This window comes from Carassius auratus, chromosome 32, assembly GCF_003368295.1.
Source record: "Carassius auratus strain Wakin chromosome 32, ASM336829v1, whole genome shotgun sequence".
NCBI classification, from domain to species: Eukaryota; Metazoa; Chordata; class Actinopteri; order Cypriniformes; family Cyprinidae; genus Carassius; species Carassius auratus.
The window spans coordinates 3,755,918-3,773,705 of NC_039274.1; the positions used below are offsets into that span (position 1 = coordinate 3,755,918).

The 17,788-nt window shown below is 36.0% G+C and overlaps 1 protein-coding gene across 1 annotated transcript; it reads left to right on the plus strand.

The window, feature by feature from the left end:
- Positions 1-3,128: 3,128 nt before the first annotated feature.
- LOC113051373 (solute carrier organic anion transporter family member 3A1-like) lies at positions 3,129-16,074 on the plus strand. Its single transcript, XM_026215068.1, has 10 exons — positions 3,129-3,266; positions 4,931-5,390; positions 9,459-9,557; positions 9,709-9,969; positions 11,757-11,921; positions 12,044-12,242; positions 12,470-12,605; positions 12,867-13,039; positions 13,171-13,235; positions 14,440-16,074. The coding sequence occupies exons 1-10, from the start codon at positions 3,129-3,131 to the stop codon at positions 14,814-14,816; spliced, it is 2,073 nt and encodes a 690-aa protein (XP_026070853.1). The 3' UTR covers positions 14,817-16,074.
- Positions 16,075-17,788: the final 1,714 nt, after the last annotated feature.

The following is a 17,788-nucleotide window of genomic DNA, read 5'->3' on the forward strand; positions in this document are numbered from 1 at the left end:
CCTTCACAAGTCAAGTCATTGCTGATCTACCAGATTCAAGTCAAGTCATCGCTGACCTTCCAGAGTCAAGTCACAGCTGACCTTCACAAGTCAAGTGATTGCTGATCTACCAGATTCAAGTCAAGTCATCGCTGATCTTCACAAGTCAAGTCATCGCTGATCTTACAGATTCAAGTCACCGGCTGACCTTCACAAGTCAAGTCATTGCTGATCTACCAGATTCAAGTCAAGTCCTCGCTGATCCTCCAGATTCAAGTCAAGTCATCGCTGATCGTCACAAGTCAAGTCATCGCTGATCTTACAGATTCAAGTCACCGCTGACCTTCACAAGTCAAGTCATCGCTGATCTACCAGATTCAAGTCAAGTCACCGCTGACCTTCACAAGTCAAGTCATCGCTGATCTACCAGATTCAAGTCAAGTCACCGCTGATTTTCCAGGTTCAGGTCAAGTCATTGCTGATCTTCCAGAGTCAAGTCAAATCACAGATAACCTTCACGAGTCAAGTCAGGTCATCGCTGATCCTCCAGATTCAAGGCAAGCCACCGCTGACCCATGCCTGTTATGACCACGTCTCTGTCTAATGAAGTCTCACAACTCGTCAGCCCTGTTAAAAGTATACTACATTTACATATTACTAAACTGGAAAAACTAATTTTATACTTAATGCACTTTAATTGTAAGAAAGTAATGCTGAAGCCCAACTAAAAATATATTGAACTATATTTGATTGTGTTAAAAATTCAAATTTAACGTTTTATTATAATTTTTATATTTATACTTAAGTATAGAGTGAAATGTCAGTAAACAGACAATACAAAAAGCAAATAAAATGTTAATAGATTTAAACTAGTATGAACTAAATTTATTTTTAAAAGATTACATTACTACTTTACTAGGGTTTTTATAATAAACATTATGATAGCAAATATCATTAACTGAATGATACCAAAGTAATGAATTGCATAATTATTTATTATTAACAATAATAATAATAATCCCTTCTCTGCATTCTCTCTGTTGTGGTTAAGCAGTAACTGAGTGCATATTAGAATGGATGAGTTATTGGTTACCTGCTAGCTAACTACACCTCACTAACACTGCATGCTGGCTATTTTCATTTTCTCCATTATCATCCAGCTCTTTGTCACAAAATAAGCTTAATAACGCATCTTCAGTATAACTTAAAATCTTCTCATGGTCGACCTACCAGGCTTACTTGTTGTGTCAGGAATTTTGACTCCTCAATACATTTCTCAATGCCATTAGCACAGTTACACTAATTCTGGCACCAATTGGCTTAGCATTTTCAGCATTAAGTCTTTTGGTTTCTAATGAATAACTTCTAAATTATTATGAATTCATTTGTGTCATTTTGGTGGTAGAAAGAGCCAATCAATGGCTATATACAGTCATGCCCCTAAATATGGACACCCTTGGTAAACATGATCAAAGAAGGCTGTGAAAATGTATCTTTTATTTTAAAAAATCACAAAAATCTAACCTTTCATTGGATAATAAGAATTTAAAATGGGGGGACATATCATTATGAAATCAATGTTTTTCTCTAATACACATTGGCCACAATTAAGGAAACCCTTTTATTGAATTATTTTTTAAAACCTCCATTTGCAAGTTTAACAGGTCTAAATTTTCTCCTATAATGCCTGATGAGGGTAGAGAACACCTGACAAGAGATCAGAGACAATTCCTTCATCCAGAATCATTCCAGAACCTTTAGATTCCCATCTCCATGTTGTTGCTTCTTCTCTTCAATTCACCACACTAATTTTCTATAGGGTGCAGTCAGGGAACTGGAATGGCCATAGCAGAAGCTTGGTTTTGTGCCCAGTTACCCATTTCTGTGTTGTTTTTGAGGTTTGTGTTTGGATTATCGTATGGTTGAAACATCCAAACATGGTCCATTGTAAGATTTCTAACAGAGTCAGTCACTTTTTGATTTTTTATTTGTTGGTATCTAAACATGATGTCCAGGACCACCAGCAGAAATATAGGCCCCCAGCATCAGAAACACAGCAGTATATTTCATTGTACAGATTTTAAATTCTTATTATCCAATGAAAGGTTGGATTTTTGTGAATCTTTTAAATGAAAGATCAAAAGGATTAACAATGCAGATTAATTTTCACAGCCTTCTTTGATCATATTTACCAAGGGTGTCCATATTTTTGGGCATGACTATGTATAACAGATCTTATATATATATTTCTGTTATATAATTAAGTTCTGTAATCATTTATCTCACTTTTTGCACTTTTTTTGCACCTGTCATTCTGCTTGCCATTTTAATGGAAATGCTCAGCCTTCCAGACACTGCATTTTGGGGTGAACTGTATCTTTAATATAGTTCTGTGTGATCATATGGTCAGCAGCTCATAGTTTGGCACATTGCTCTCAGGGGAAACATATTGAGGGTTATTTTTAGTCTGGTAATAATATTCACTTTGACAATTAAAAAACTGCTCTTATTTTAGACACTTAAGCAGTTTTTATCTCTTGATTGAGCACTTTTATTGGTGATAAAATTATAATATCTATCTATCTCTATCTATCTATCTATCTATCTATCTATCTATCTATCTATCTATCTATCTATCTATCTATCTATCTATCTATCTATCTATCTATCTATCTATCAGATGTGTTTGTGGGAGGAGAGGGAAATAAAAAGAGCCAGTAGAAAGGGAAAGGAGAGAGAGGTCATCATTTGGTGCAGGCTGTGGTGCTGATGAGGACACGCATGAGCTGAGTCCTCCACACCGGCAAACTGTCCTTACGGAAGAGTCACTGTAACCGCCTCACGTAGCCTAATACCGAATCGCAGTTTCCGTGTGCTGGTGATGTTCATGGTTATTAATAGACTGCCGTGGTCCTCCGTCGTTTCCCTTGGACCATTCACATCACCAGATCAAATGCAAGTGCGCAGTTTTTGAGGTGACAGTATACTAAGAAGATTCATTTCATACGACTCAATCTGAACGCAGACCGGAACCGGAGGCGATGATATCGGAGCCGTGCACGTCTTGTTGAGGATCCATCTGCACTCGTCCTCAATGGTCACCTTCTGTCCGAGCCTGTCTTTCTGCTTGCTGCAGTCCGCATCAGACGATGTACGCGGAGGGAATCACGCCAGACACTGAGCCAGACGAGTGCCAGAAGAAGACATCATGCTTCTCCAACATCAAAATATTCCTCATATCAGAATGTGCCTTAATGTTGGCACAGGGCACTGTAGGAGCCTATCTGGTGAGTCGAGCCATTAACACACGCAGCTCATTCCTATGAAGCTACTGTATGTGGATGACATTGAATGGTGTCCGGTACGCATCGCTTATCTTTTCCCTAAAGCGAAATAAAGAGCATCATGAGGCAGGGCTTCTTGCGTATGTCTCGCGACTGTTTTATTTCCACATGATTTATAGGCGCTATAATGAAAAATGATCATCAGTCCAGTGAGTGGCCTCTCTTTTCTTTCCAACATTATGTTCATCACTGGCTCAAAAACAAAACAATCTCACCAGTGGATTACCTTAATATTATGTCTTTGAGCCACTTGTGCACATAATGTTGGAGAAAAGAATATGTCAGAATTATCAGATCTTATATGGCAAGCTGTTTTGTCAATTATTCCTTAAAATTTGATATATTTTTATGTCACTGTTGTACAAATTTTCTAATTACTATAACTAATCTAATACTGACTAGTACCTTTTTCAGTTTAACTATTAACTTTTCAATTAATATTCGGTAGTGTCTATAGGCCCTGACTGTGACACTATATAGAGACAATATTACTTTATGAAATAGTAAATACAGGCTATTATTTCAATATAAATTACCTTTTTTTTTTTGCATGTTTATATCAACTGTTTTGTCATTTCAATTTTAGATTGTTTTTAGAGTGACTCTGATTATGTTTTTTACTGTATTTACAGTAATGTTCATTAATGTGCACCATATGATAAAAAAAGCAAAAAAGAAAATGGTTGCTATTAGATTTTATTGGGGGTCTCTGATTCCAATTCTTTACTAGCATGCATTTCAGTTGTTGTTGGTACATATTTCCGTTCATTTCTTTACTTTTTAATAATTATTCAAATAGCTTTCATTAGGATACATATTCTAGTTTACTTTGGTTGGTTTACTTAGTTTGTTACTAAAAATTCTAATTGAACTAAAGTAGAAATTTAACTAAAGAATTAAAATAGTGATTATAACTAGTCATTGCATCCAAACAAAAAGGAAATGTAACTAGGTGAAACATTTTACCAATAACAATTAGGATAAGTCTGATAAAGGTGCAAAACAACAGAAATCAGTGACAAAAATGTGCAATTTATTGCCAGTAATAGTAGTGACTTGTTAAAAAAGTACTAGTAACATAAACATAGATACTATTTAGTTTAGTGGAAAAAAGGTTGAAATGCCCTAGTCTTCATTTTAGCTTTCAGTTCAAGAAAAAGATGCAAATAGTAACATTTCTAAATGAATGCATCTATCTATGTAGGATTGAGAGTAAAGTGATATGATTGATTTGTTATTTTCCATAGTGATGACTTACCTTGTGTTTGTGTTTGAGGTATTAAACAGTAATGGTATGTGTGAAAGGTGACTTAAATGGCACTTTCTTTTAAAACACATAAAAAACATAAAACATAAAAAGTCAGTAATAATAAACAATTTGTCAACACTCATATGGATGTTTACATTTGATCTGTACCCTCAATACAGAATTGATGTCCTTATCAAAATCTCACCAATTTATTATGTTGTTTAAGGTCTCTAAGCCACAACTGAAATATTGTGAGTTTTGAATGTGGATTTTTGATTTATGGGACATTTAGTGATTTGGTGTCAGTTCAAAAGTGCATAGTCATACAGCTTTGTAACAGTGTTTCTTTATATTTTAGGTCAGTGTCCTCACCACATTAGAGCGCCGTTTCAACTTGCAGAGCGCTGATGTGGGTGTGATCGCCAGCAGCTTTGAGATTGGCAACCTTGCCCTCATCCTATTCGTCAGCTACTTTGGGGCCAGGTCCCACCGGCCGCGGCTGATTGGTTGTGGGGGCATCGTAATGGCACTGGGGGCATTACTGTCAGCGCTGCCTGAGTTCTTGACCCACCAGTACGAATATCAGTCTGGAGACCCACGACCTGTGGGACAGGGACAGGATGTGTGCTCCAATACTAGTCAAGCAGGGCTCTCTGACCCTAGTTACATTTGTGGGAATAGAACCAATACCAACATGATGTACCTGCTGCTGATCGGAGCGCAAATGCTTCTGGGGATTGGAGCGACACCCGTACAGCCTCTCGGCGTGTCTTACATTGATGATCACGTCAGACGAGAAGACTCTTCCCTTTATATTGGTGAGAGTGATCTGCACAACTCTTCTTGTGCGTTTTTATTATCAGTGAGTCTAAAGTGACCCAACATCATCTATATTATTGTAGTAGGGTTGGGTGATGGCATCAGACGATGTCTACAGTGAAACACCATGATGGCCAATGACATAGGGGGAGGGGGAGGGGGTTATCAGTTCTCTAGATGGCCATCTGCCAAAACATTGGGGGGGGTTCACATCCCTGTATTGTAGATGCCATACTCAGCCATAGCACATATATTTTATTGCTAGGTTCAACTACAAATAAATGAAACATCCACACATTATACACATCATTTTGTTATCTTACATTAATTAGGAACAAAATTATTAATAGAAGTGACGGGTACTTGATGACGTAAATGGATGCATTTTGATTTTACCCTATTGAATGCATTATTAAACACATTTGTTAAATATTATAGCAATTATTATTATTATTATTTTATTTTAAATGTTTTCATTTTATAGGTTTACAGAAAATTAATAAAGGGGGGGGGTATTATTTATTGGGTTAAATTGGTTCTACTTTATAATTAAAATGAAAAAGTACTCCTGTTTTGGAGATCACTGATCACTGAAGAGAGAGATTATTTTGTAACACTTTACAATAAGATTCAATTAATTAACATTAGTTATTGGATAAGGTATGATTTACTAACAATGAACAATTTGTTTTACTGATTTTTTTTATTATTTTTTTTACTGCTGCTCATACTATTGTAGTTGTTAATTAATGTTCATTCATAATGTTAAAAATGTATTCGCATATGTAGAAATTAACATTCAATAATAAGAACAGATATGACATTTGATTTTAACAATGTAAATAATAATAATGTAACAATTAACAATAATGTACATGTGGATATTAACGTTAACTTAGATGAATAAATGCTTTAAAATTATTTTTCATTGTTAGTTCATGTTAACTAGTGTTAACCAATTTAAAGTATTACCAAAAAACTTATTGTATATTTTTTTGCTTCATAATGTTTTATATATAGAACATTATTGAAAAATGTTACAGGCTAATTGTTCTTAACTTCAGGAGAGAACAATAACACCAGGTTAAAATACTCCCCTGCGTGTGAACCAGGTGCCATGGCAGTGCTTACATTCACCAGGGTCTACACCAAATAATAGGAAACAGTGAACTATGGTGTTATAGTTTAGATATAAGAAATACTTTTTTTGATATCTCACTAGAAGCTGTATTTGAAATGCCCTCAAAAGGGCACTACTTGAACCCCTGGAAAAGTGTCTGTAAACGTGCTGGTCTGGCACTAAAAGAAACATTACCGAGTATTGTTGTTGTTTTAGGGCATATCATGTAGCAGTATGGTCAATACCCTGCCGTTGCCGCAATTACAGCACTTATTATTATTATTAATGATTTATAAGCCACAAAAGGTTGTACAGTATCCTTAGTGCATCAGCCATTTACTACTTCCTGGAGGACCCCCTGGCAGAAAGCTGTTGTATGAAGATACACAAACGGCATAGATATTGCACATGGCTGGAATATCAGATGTAGTAGTTTAGGTTTGGGGCAACCTCACTTGGGAAATTGCCATGTATCTAGCTTAAACCCATTGGTTTAGTGTAGTGCACCATTGTCTTACTCTCCTGTTGCTATGTTAAGAAGTAAGCAAGAAGCAATGATGATGGCCTTCAGTGTCTGTTTTTTCTGCTGTGAAGCTAATGTGTGCTGGCTGCTCTGTCATCCCTCAGGCAGCTCACTCTTTCTCTCTCTCACTCTCTCTCTCTCTGTTCCTCTCATTTGCTTTCTCTCGCACTATGACAATGATTCTCTATATATTTGATACAAATAAGGAACACACTTAATCTGGGCTTCCATGTGTGCTTTTTACAGCATTTCAGATGTGTCTCCTTTCCTGTAGTGTGTCTGATGTCTTTGCATTGCACTGACTTGTCATGAGCGTTAATGTCTGTGCAACCCATGTAAGCTTCTTTCTCTCTCCCTCTTGCGTCTTATATTCCTTTTGAACCTTTAAACTGGACCTTTCTCTCAGTTAATGTAATGTAAGCATAATGTAAACTAGCACAGACATAAACTGTCATTGCTGGTGGGCGTAATGGAATCAAGTTATTTAGCTGTTTGATCACAGAGGCTTTGATGAACAGAAATGCATTTGGTGTCTCACAAAAGCACAGAAAGGCCTGTTTTAAGTGAATTATCCAGCGGCTGAATTAATACAGAATACCATAGTAAGAAAACTGATCGAGGATTACATTATGACTGACATGCATGATCTAAGATGCTTAGTCAGTTTCATCCATCAAGGATGAAAACTATAATGATAACTATAATAAAGTTTTAATAATCATTCTAATTCTATCAGAATTGTGAAGTCCATACCACAACTATACAATAACAACACAGGAACAATATCATTGGAAGCACTTTCCGAATGATTTTTCCAGCTGATGAATGATAAAAACAGTAACAACCAATCAGAATCCTGTTTTTAAAGAGCTTTAGCATTTAAAGTGACAGACGACATCTGCAGCACACATTTATAACAAACTAAACCTGATTGTGTGTTTGTGTGGAACTAGTTATCATTCTTGGTGTGAATGGGCATTGATCCTTACATACTTCTATTACATGGCTCTCTGGAGTATCTGCTTGGTTCTGACTGGTTAATTGTGCCATCCAATGATTTGATGTGTGTAATATTCACTGAAGTCATGGCAATGCCTTAAATTAGAGCATATGTTCATGTCTCTTGTATCACACTGCAGACTCGCTCATTTTGTTTCATACACACTTAACTGGCATCATCTTGTGAGGATCTCAGTATTAACATTACAGTGATATTGTTGCAGTGTTGTATGCAGTATTTAAAAAAATTATAAAATAATTTACACTCAAACTAATATTTAATTGGGTTGGTATGATTTAAAAATAATAATGATAATATTTTTATTCAGCAAATATGCATTAAATTGTTTGAAAGTGACAATAGAGACATTTATAATCTTACAAAAGACTTACATTTCAAATGAATGCTGTTCTTTTAAGCTTTTGAAGAATCCTGAAACAAATATGTATTACAATTTCCACAGAAATAATTACAGGACAGCTGTTTTTAACATTGATAATAGTATGGAATATTTCTTGAGCACCAAATCTGAATTTTAGACTGAAAATGTGGTTTTCCATAAATTCCATATAAATATATATTAAAACAGAAAATAGTTATTACAAAATGTAATGAAATTTAACAAATGGTTTATTGTATTTTTGATCAAATAAATGCAGCACATGGTGCAAATGCAATATTTTTTTCCAACAAAATATTAAATAAACTTTTGAATGGTAGTGTATTTATTTGGTAAGTAGAGAAGTAAGAGAATCTACAGTCAGTCGGTCATTGTTGCTTAATAAATCCTATCAGGATGAAATAAGATTATCCCATCAATTGCGTCTCATTATCTCTCAGGTTCATTTATATCAGTACCTGGCTGTTTGTGTACTTCAGTGTTCTCTGTTTATGCTGTGCTGCTTTTGTGTGTGGACAGATAATTACTCACCAAAGGGTAAATCAGCTGATGGTACAATCTTTACCAGCACATGCACAATCTATATGTTGACTACTACTCTTTTGGTATTCCCACCAGATATAATACTCAGCACAGAAATATGTGTACTTGTCAACTTTTTACATAAAACCCACCAGCTATTGCAATGATGATGTAGATTATGTAAATTGTTTCCCCCAGAAAACATTAATAATCTTTTTACATTGGGCTACTTAAGGTTCTGCCTCAGAATAGAGTATGCTATAATTTTCCTTCTAGAATAATTCTTATCATAATAATAAAAAAATTCCCTTAAAAGAGGCCATTTATTTAAGCATCTAGATCATTAGTGTAAATGCCTCGTTAATTACTGAAGCATTTGAGTCAAGGGTTTGAATGAATTTCATTTAAGTGAATCGACAACAGTTTGGCCAAGACTTTGCATGAATGAATATCATTTTCTTGCATAGCTTCTTTGACTCTATTCTTTTGTATTGCATTACAGGAATATTATTCTCTACACTGGTGTTTGGGCCAGCGTGTGGTTTTATTCTTGGCTCTCTGTGCACCAAAGTTTATGTTGATGCATTCTTCATTGACACAAGTGAGTACCGGCATCAAAAATGAAAATGACTGAAATATGAATAACTTTTTTTGTAAGTGACTCTAGATAAAAGCATCTGTTAAATCAGTATGTGTAATGAAACATGGCGTCTCAGTAAATATCTCATCAGATCTCTGTTCACTCCTAACAGCCACGCTGGACATTACTCCAGATGATCCACGCTGGATCGGTGCCTGGTGGGGCGGCTTTATCATCTGTGGCCTTTTCCTCTTCCTCTCCTCGCTTTTCATGTTTGGGTTCCCGCAGTCGCTGAACGAGCCTGGGGACGGCCCGGGCGGCGAGAGCGAACAGGCCATGCTGCCTGCTGAGCTGGTGCAGGAGTATGAAGGAGTCAAAGCCTCAGATGACCCAGAGATCAACGCTGGCCTCACCTGCTGCCAGCACCTGCAGGGTGAGAGAGAGACAACACAAAGAGAGTCTAAACACCTACGGTCTCATTCATGAAACATTCGTAAATATACGAGTAAATATGGGAGTGATTTGCGCGTAAAGAGACCTTCCCGAAAACTCTTCTCCTGATTCACAAATACTTCGTAAACGTCAGATGTGATAGTGAAATGTGTGTGTGTGTTAATGAATTCAAATCAGTAGTAAATGGGACGAGCGTGCACGCTCATTCTCAATTTCCATAAATCCCGCCCATTAAATCCGACTGACAACTATATATGGGCATCATATTATGACACCAAATGAAGGATTTCAAAGTGTCTTCTCAAAAGCGTTTGAAAAAGAAAAAATTTCTCAGCTGAAGAAATTGAAGTTTTGTTATCAGAAGTTCATTCAAAACGCCACATTTTATTTTCAAGCGTACATAGTGGCGTTTCAGGTCCTAAAAAAAGGAAGCTTGGCAGCATATTACAGATCCTATTACTGGCTCTCATAATAAAAGTAATAAAGAAAAACCGTATGTAATTACTATATATAATATTTTTTTCAAAATGCTATATAAATATGTACCCGATTAAGGGGAATTAAAATGCAGCCTTATTAATGAGCAAAACGTTCAGATGTTCCCTTACGAAAATTAACCATGGTTTAACTACAAATAAAACAAAAAAACCATGGTTACTGTAGTTAAACCATGGTTACCACAAATTAACCATGGTTTTGCTATATTAACCATAGTTTAACCATGGTATTTGTAGTAAATCTGTGGTTTTACAAATGGCAGTCAATACGCCAAAAAACCATGGGTTACAACAGTTTTACTATAATAAAACCATGGTTCTTTTTCGTAAGGGTTAAACGCACTATTTACGCGTGGCTGGGAGCAGGTGTAGATTCCTTTCGTACCAACTAACGTTTGGAAAATGCGAACATTTTAATGAATCCGAAAATTTACGCCAGAACCACTTTACACACGATTTACACACAAATTCGTTCTGCTCGTGTTTCATGAATGAGACCCCTAGAGTTTATAAGCAGTCGTACATGAAATAATAATTTTCTTTGATTTGTTGTCAGTTTATTCTAGTAGCTTTAGATCTAATTTTAGTGTATAGAACAAGACCTATCTCTTAAAATGCTGTCCCATCCATCCATTTTCCAAACTTTCCCACTTTACAATCTTGTGTACAGTCGTGTGGATGCAGGAAAACAAAATATTTTATAATTAAAATATTAAAATATTACGTTACGTTATCACATTTACATAATATTTGTCAAACTTGTTAAATTAAGATATGAATGTGTCATGCAATATTTTTGAACATTTATATTCCTATTGTTTTATTCTGCTGTATAAAGAACATTATTAAAACTTAAAATATATTTGAAATGTATTCTTTTTATGTTTTGACCCTATGCTAAATATGCACACACATACAGTAATAAGAATAAATACACTTTAAGCCTTAAACATTACATATTTTCCACACACTTTTGCCTTCACTCTGACAATATTTAGGTTCTTTATAATCGGTAAGGCCAATAATTAGATTTTAGAAAGTGTTGCCTATATTATATCATGCTCAGTTTTAAATCAATCTTTAAATATATACAGTTCTACAGCTGTCTTTATATTTTAGTGAAAGGACCCCTCAGAAGGGGGTCATCAAATCTGCAGATCCTTGACATCAATAAGTTTAAACCCCTGGATTACAAAATTCTCTCTGGAAACTTAAAAATGTAAAAAAAGAATTCTGATCATGCACTAATATAAGTCTGATTTCTTCTCAGTTATCCCTAAGGTGACTAAGCATCTGCTGTCCAATCCGGTGTTCACCTCTGTCATTCTCGCGGCCTGTATGGAAATCGCTGTGGTGGCTGGATTTGCCGCCTTCCTAGGGAAATATCTCGAACAGCAGTTCAACCTCTCAACGTCCTCCGCCAATCAGCTCCTAGGTGGACAAAACTTTTTTTTATATTTGTTTAAACTGCACAAAAACAATCTACTCAAAGAATGCTGTTTCATATGAAATGAATGCAAGTAACTGAAAGCTCAAATCAAACCTGTGTGTTTTCAGGCATGACGGCCATCCCCTGTGCTTGTCTGGGTATTTTCCTGGGTGGGCTCCTGGTGAAGAAGATGAATCTGTCTGCGTTAGGGGCTATTCGTCTGGCTATGCTAGTCAATATCATCTCTACGGCCTGCTACGTCTCCTTCCTCTTCCTTGGCTGTGATACGGGCCCGGTCGCTGGGGTTACCGTTGCCTATGGCAATGAGTGAGTAGAGCGCTTCACCATAAAAGCTTCATACTAATTTTTAATGATCCACCACAATTGGCAATAAACAGACACTTAGAGTATAAAGCCATTTTGTGCTCACACCACAAAAGCACTAAGCTGAGTTGTTTGCAGCAATAATTTGACATCACCTCGACTGACTTAAATATGAATCTGAAGGGAGCATGTCTTCCTTCCCTCATCCCATATTCATTCTCTCCGTTTAGGAGTCTGGGTGCATGGGAGCAGACGGAGGCCGCATGTTTTTCAGGCTGTAATTGTTACACGTCTTCTCTGAGCCCCGTTTGCGGCTCCAACGGCGTCACCTACCTCTCGGCCTGCCTGGCTGGCTGCACCAAAACCGTGAGTCTCCTCCCACATCCATTCATATTCAGACAGATCAATAAACTCAGACATGTATCAGCTTAAATGCTTCCTGGCGTCAGAGTAGTAAGAGTTATTTTGGGCATGCTCATTTTTTTCTCTTTTAGATACATCAGTCCCCTTTGTCTCAAATCTCCTTTTCTTTTTTAACTGGACGGTCGCTTGGAAATCCCCAGAGCAGCACTTAAGATCCATCATGAAGCACACACTCAGATCTGCTCTCTTTCCTCTCTCTCTCAGAATCTGACGGGCTGTAAGTGCATTGGCCATGGTGACGGGCCTGGTACAGCCATGCCGGGGAAGTGCTCCAACCCAGGCTGTCAGCAGGCCTTCCTCACCTTCTTAGCAGTTGTGTGCGCATGCAGCATGATCGGAGCCATGGCCCAGACACCATCCGTTATCATCCTGATCAGGTAATGCTGCTGACACCCTTTGAATCATTCAAAAAATGATGTGGAAGGTTTCATGAGTCTTAATCGGTCACATGACATCTGCAGATCATAGAGAACTATTAATGAACTAAATGATCAGTTGTTGTCTGTAGAACTGTGAGCCCAGAGCTGAAGTCATATGCCCTTGGAGTTCTCTTCCTGTTGCTCCGGCTGCTGGGTAAGATATTTGCATAACAAGTAACACCTATAGTATCTCTGCAGGATAAATGTAGTTTGTTTACAGTTATTTTAAGTATGCGTCTTTATAATCTTATGGTTTGGTTGATTTCAGTTTAGCTTATATAACTTAAATATATATATATATATATATATATATATATATATATATATATATATATATATATATATATATATATATATATATATATATATACACACTACCTTATTTATTATTATTATTTTTGAGTCAGCAAGATACTTATATGATTTTGAAAGAAGTTTCTTAGGCTATGTTCATACTGCCAGATAAAAAAAATTTTTTTTGCATCTTTATATGGGTTTTTGACTGCAAAAACCCCACATGAAATTAGATTTTTCAAATCAATACCAGTTAGATTTGTACTAATGTCTCTCAGTCTGGATGCTCTGGCTTTAGATTAGGTTTCAAATGATCTTTTTTTGTCACTCTTAACGAAACACACTGATAATGTCAAAAACCAGTGATGGAAATCCCGGGGAAGATTCAATGGAGTCTGGGAGTGACTCCATTGTTGAGTTTTTTTGTGCGACAGAGGAGTTCTGCACTGCGACTCAACAGGGTGCTCATTTGGAGAGTGAGATAAAGCACCTCCATTTTTTTCTGCATCCTTTTTGAAAGCCTTGTCACATTCGCGGGTACATCTACATCATTACCAACGTAACCCATGCAGATAGGATGGTTATATGTGGATACACAAATATGGTCTAATCACTAGCAATTAATAGGGAAAATAAGTTTTTTTAATATATATATATATAATTTTTTTTATAAATGTGATTAATTCTGGTAATAGCACAGCAGAATTGTCAGCAGCCATTACTCCGGTCTTCTAATAATCGCTCTAAAATGCTTATTTGTTGCAAGAAATATTTCATATTTTCATTAGTGCTTATGGAAACATACATTTTGTCAGGATTCTTTAAATTGAAAGTTAAAAATAAAAGGTTTTATTTGAAAATAATCATTTGTGGCATTACATTTTGATGACTCGAACACATCCTTGCTAGACAACATGTTAATTTCTTTAAAAAAAAAGCTTATTGATCTTATGTCAAATGGTAGTTCTTACATAAAAGCAAAACTTGTAGCTTTTTTAAATTTGAAATAATTCTTAAAAACAAGTACAGTAAAGACATACTGACCTCTATTTTCCATGTTCCAGGTTTCATTCCTCCACCTCTGATCTTCGGCATTGGGATTGACTCCACCTGCCTACTATGGAGCTCCGTGTGCGGCATTAAAGGGGCCTGCATGCTTTACGACAACATAACCTACCGTTACCTTTACGTCAGCATCGCCATCGTTCTCAAATCCAGCGCCTTCATTCTCTATGCCGTCACCTGGCAGTGTCTGCGTCAGAACTACTCCAGGTACATAAAGAACAGTGAGGACTACCTGACCCCAAGCCAGCTGTTCGCCTCCAACCTCACCCTCGACAACCTGGGCAAGGACATTGCACAGAACCCTTCCAGCCGCACCAAGTTCATTTACAACCTAGAGGACCAGGGCTGGAGCGAGAACATGGAGTCAGCTATATAGTACCACCCCAAAGAGGGCCAGCCAGCCTATATGCACATGATCATTTAATCTCATATCGCTTTTATTCAAAAGAAAGTCCATATATAAGCCGATTTCTGCACATTCCCGCTGCCTGGGAGAAATGGGCTCTCTTTTAGCTCATCCAGGGTGTATGAACTAAACAGAGCCAAATCAATTTGACTGTTACTGTAGTCACGACGTGTATATGCTGGATATATGATATGTGGAGATGGAACACATCCATTATATTAGGGGCAGTGGCAGTTCCAAAACTGAAAAAAATTATCTTCCATCAGTCGAAACTAGCCCCAGCTTACATATACAAGCACCTTTTTAGGTTTTATTTTGGATGGTCTTTTTAGCATTTTATTTATTTTATGAAATGTAAAGAATATAGCATATAAGTTCTATGAATATTAACATATGTTTACTTGAATATTGTGAGGCTATGGAAATTTCTGTCTATTTTTATGGAGGGTCTTAGAAAGCTTGATGTTATTTTATTAATATCTCCTCTGTACAGGCATTAGACTACTAAAAACGTAGATACAAGTGCAGAGTTCACACACTTCATGTAACCTATTAATCAACCTAAATACATAATAGTGAACCATTTAGGCCCATGTCTGTGAAAACGTATAGCTTGAATAGAAAAAAAAGGTTCATTTGTTTTCTGAGGCCTCGTTATCTGTCGCCTGCAGTGGTCCTGAACAACATCTGAACTAAAGCAACATGCAGCATTAATCAATAGTTGTTGTTATCAAGCAGAGGACACTGAAGGACGGAAGGATGGATTTATTTAAATGCATGCAGGTATTGCACGTTGATGCATCAGAGCAGGCGCATGGGAATTTTAAGAGATCAATTGTTTTGGTAAAGGGAGACATTTCCTTTCTATTACACCAGCATCTTCTTAAGTGGTCTTTTATAATGGTATTATGGCGCCTTGCATACATTTTTCTTCCAATCTGTCATCAACATGTTCGCTTGGAAGGAAATCCGCTTGGAAGACCAAATGCTAGGATTAAAAAAGTTTTACAACATTAAAGATATTTCTTTAAATTTACCATATATAAACATAAGGATATGATGTATGAACTACTAAAATATCGATCTGAGTTACATAAAATAATACTTTAAGCAAAAATTTAAAAAGGACTTATTTCGAACATTTTTGTATGACATTGGTTTCATATACTTATGAATTATTTTGTAGCCTATGCCTTTTCTAAAAAAAAAAAAAAAAAAAAAAAAAAAAGTACAACTAAATAAATTCGGACAGGAAGGTGGTGGATCCATGGTAATGTAATTAAGCTAAATCCTCTTTATAGAGGAAAATTATTTGTTTTTGCTGTTTTTACACCCTTCATGTAAATTGCTTCCCAAGCACATTATTTTATTGCACCGCAATATACGCCGAAATGCTTGATTGCTTGAATGTTGAGGCCAGTGTCAATACAAATGAGATGATATAAGAATGATGTCATTGTTTATATAATCATTCCTCTCTATAGATAATTCATTGCCGTAAAAGTGCCAAAGTGATGCCATTTAAGTGTTCTGAGTTCTCTCCGACAAGCAGTTTTTCATAATGCTGGAATTGTATATGACCGCGAGATGCATTATTGTATTGTACGTAGACATGGTGTGGTATCTTAAGCGACCATTACACCTTGTACATATTTACATTAAAGTATATTCCCTCCAGAATGTAGAACATAGCAATGCTTTAGGCTTTTACAGGTGATGTTTACAAGTCTTATCTTTTGACGAAATATATATTATCGTTCAGTGCAGATGGAGATTATGTTATGTTATGCTTACAGAGGAATGTTGTGGTATATTTTTCTACCCATGTCTGTATTATGAGGCTTCTGTGTAATGACCATAAAAACAACTATCTGCACTAAAACATTGTCCTTGCATTTTTATTGTGAAGCTCAAACATTTTCTCTGTTGACCAAGCAAAGGTTTCCGCACATAAAGCATTCATCACAGAACAGGATTTAGTAAATAAATATGAAACGGAATATGAAATTAAATGAATATGAAACTAATATGAAAAAGAATGAAACTGGATTATTTACAAGCACCCTTGTGCTTCATTTCAAACTGGCTGTTTTACAGATTGTTTAATATGCCTCACAACATGTTTAAAAGTATTTTGCCCTTGTTTTTTATTTTGAGGCAAATAGGACTGTTTCTGCATTTTTTAAAACCCTAATGTCAGTAACATATCCTTCTTTGCTAATATCATACCACACAAATGTGCTGAATAAATGCAGCATCAGCAGGTTGTTCACATTTACACAGCTGAATGTTTTAGCCTCTCGATAATAAATAAATAATACAGACTATTGTTTATTATGTTTTTGAAAACTATAGTAAAATTATCCAAAGTTTTACTACAATATTTGCATTAAAATCATAATAACATCAAAATGAACCAAGCTGTGCTTTCTAATAAACTGAACACAAAATGAAATAGGCCTATGGTTGTGCTATAATTTGTGCGCTTACACTTTTATACCTTGGTATCACTCCCAAAATCAAAATGTCTTGTCTCTGGACAAATATTTGTAATTTAAAAAATAATATAATGATGATAACTGTGCAGCCAGATCTTGTCTGGCCGATATGACATTCTTCATTGGACTTCATACTGACAACTGTTGAAATGGATGCAACATTATGCACACATTAAATTAATAGTTAAAACAGGGATCACCTTTAAAGAGAAAAAGTGCAAATTCCTCGTCTGGCCTTCATCTGCCCACATGAGATGACTCCATAATAAACAGCTTGCATTTAGCCACTAATTTGAATTTGAAGTCTTCATCTCCTGCGAGTGAACATCATTTTAAACATCTTAAGTACTGTTCATTTCTTGTAAATATGTTTTGTATTATGTTTAATACTTTCTAAATAAAAGGAACCTAATTTTATAACTTGTAATGTTTTTAAAATTAAGA

What these genes read in the sequence shown, in the direction of transcription:
- LOC113051373 (XM_026215068.1), top strand. Translation starts at nt 3,129, where the DNA reads ATGTACGCGGAGGGAATCACGCCAGACACTGAGCCAGACGAGTGCCAG. An exon ending in CTCCGCCAATCAGCTCCTAG is followed by an intron (nt 11,922 to 12,043) that starts GTGGACAAAACT and finishes GTGTGTTTTCAG; the next exon opens with GCATGACGGCCATCCCCTGT. An exon ending in TCCGTTATCATCCTGATCAG is followed by an intron (nt 13,040 to 13,170) that starts GTAATGCTGCTG and finishes TGTTGTCTGTAG; the next exon opens with AACTGTGAGCCCAGAGCTGA.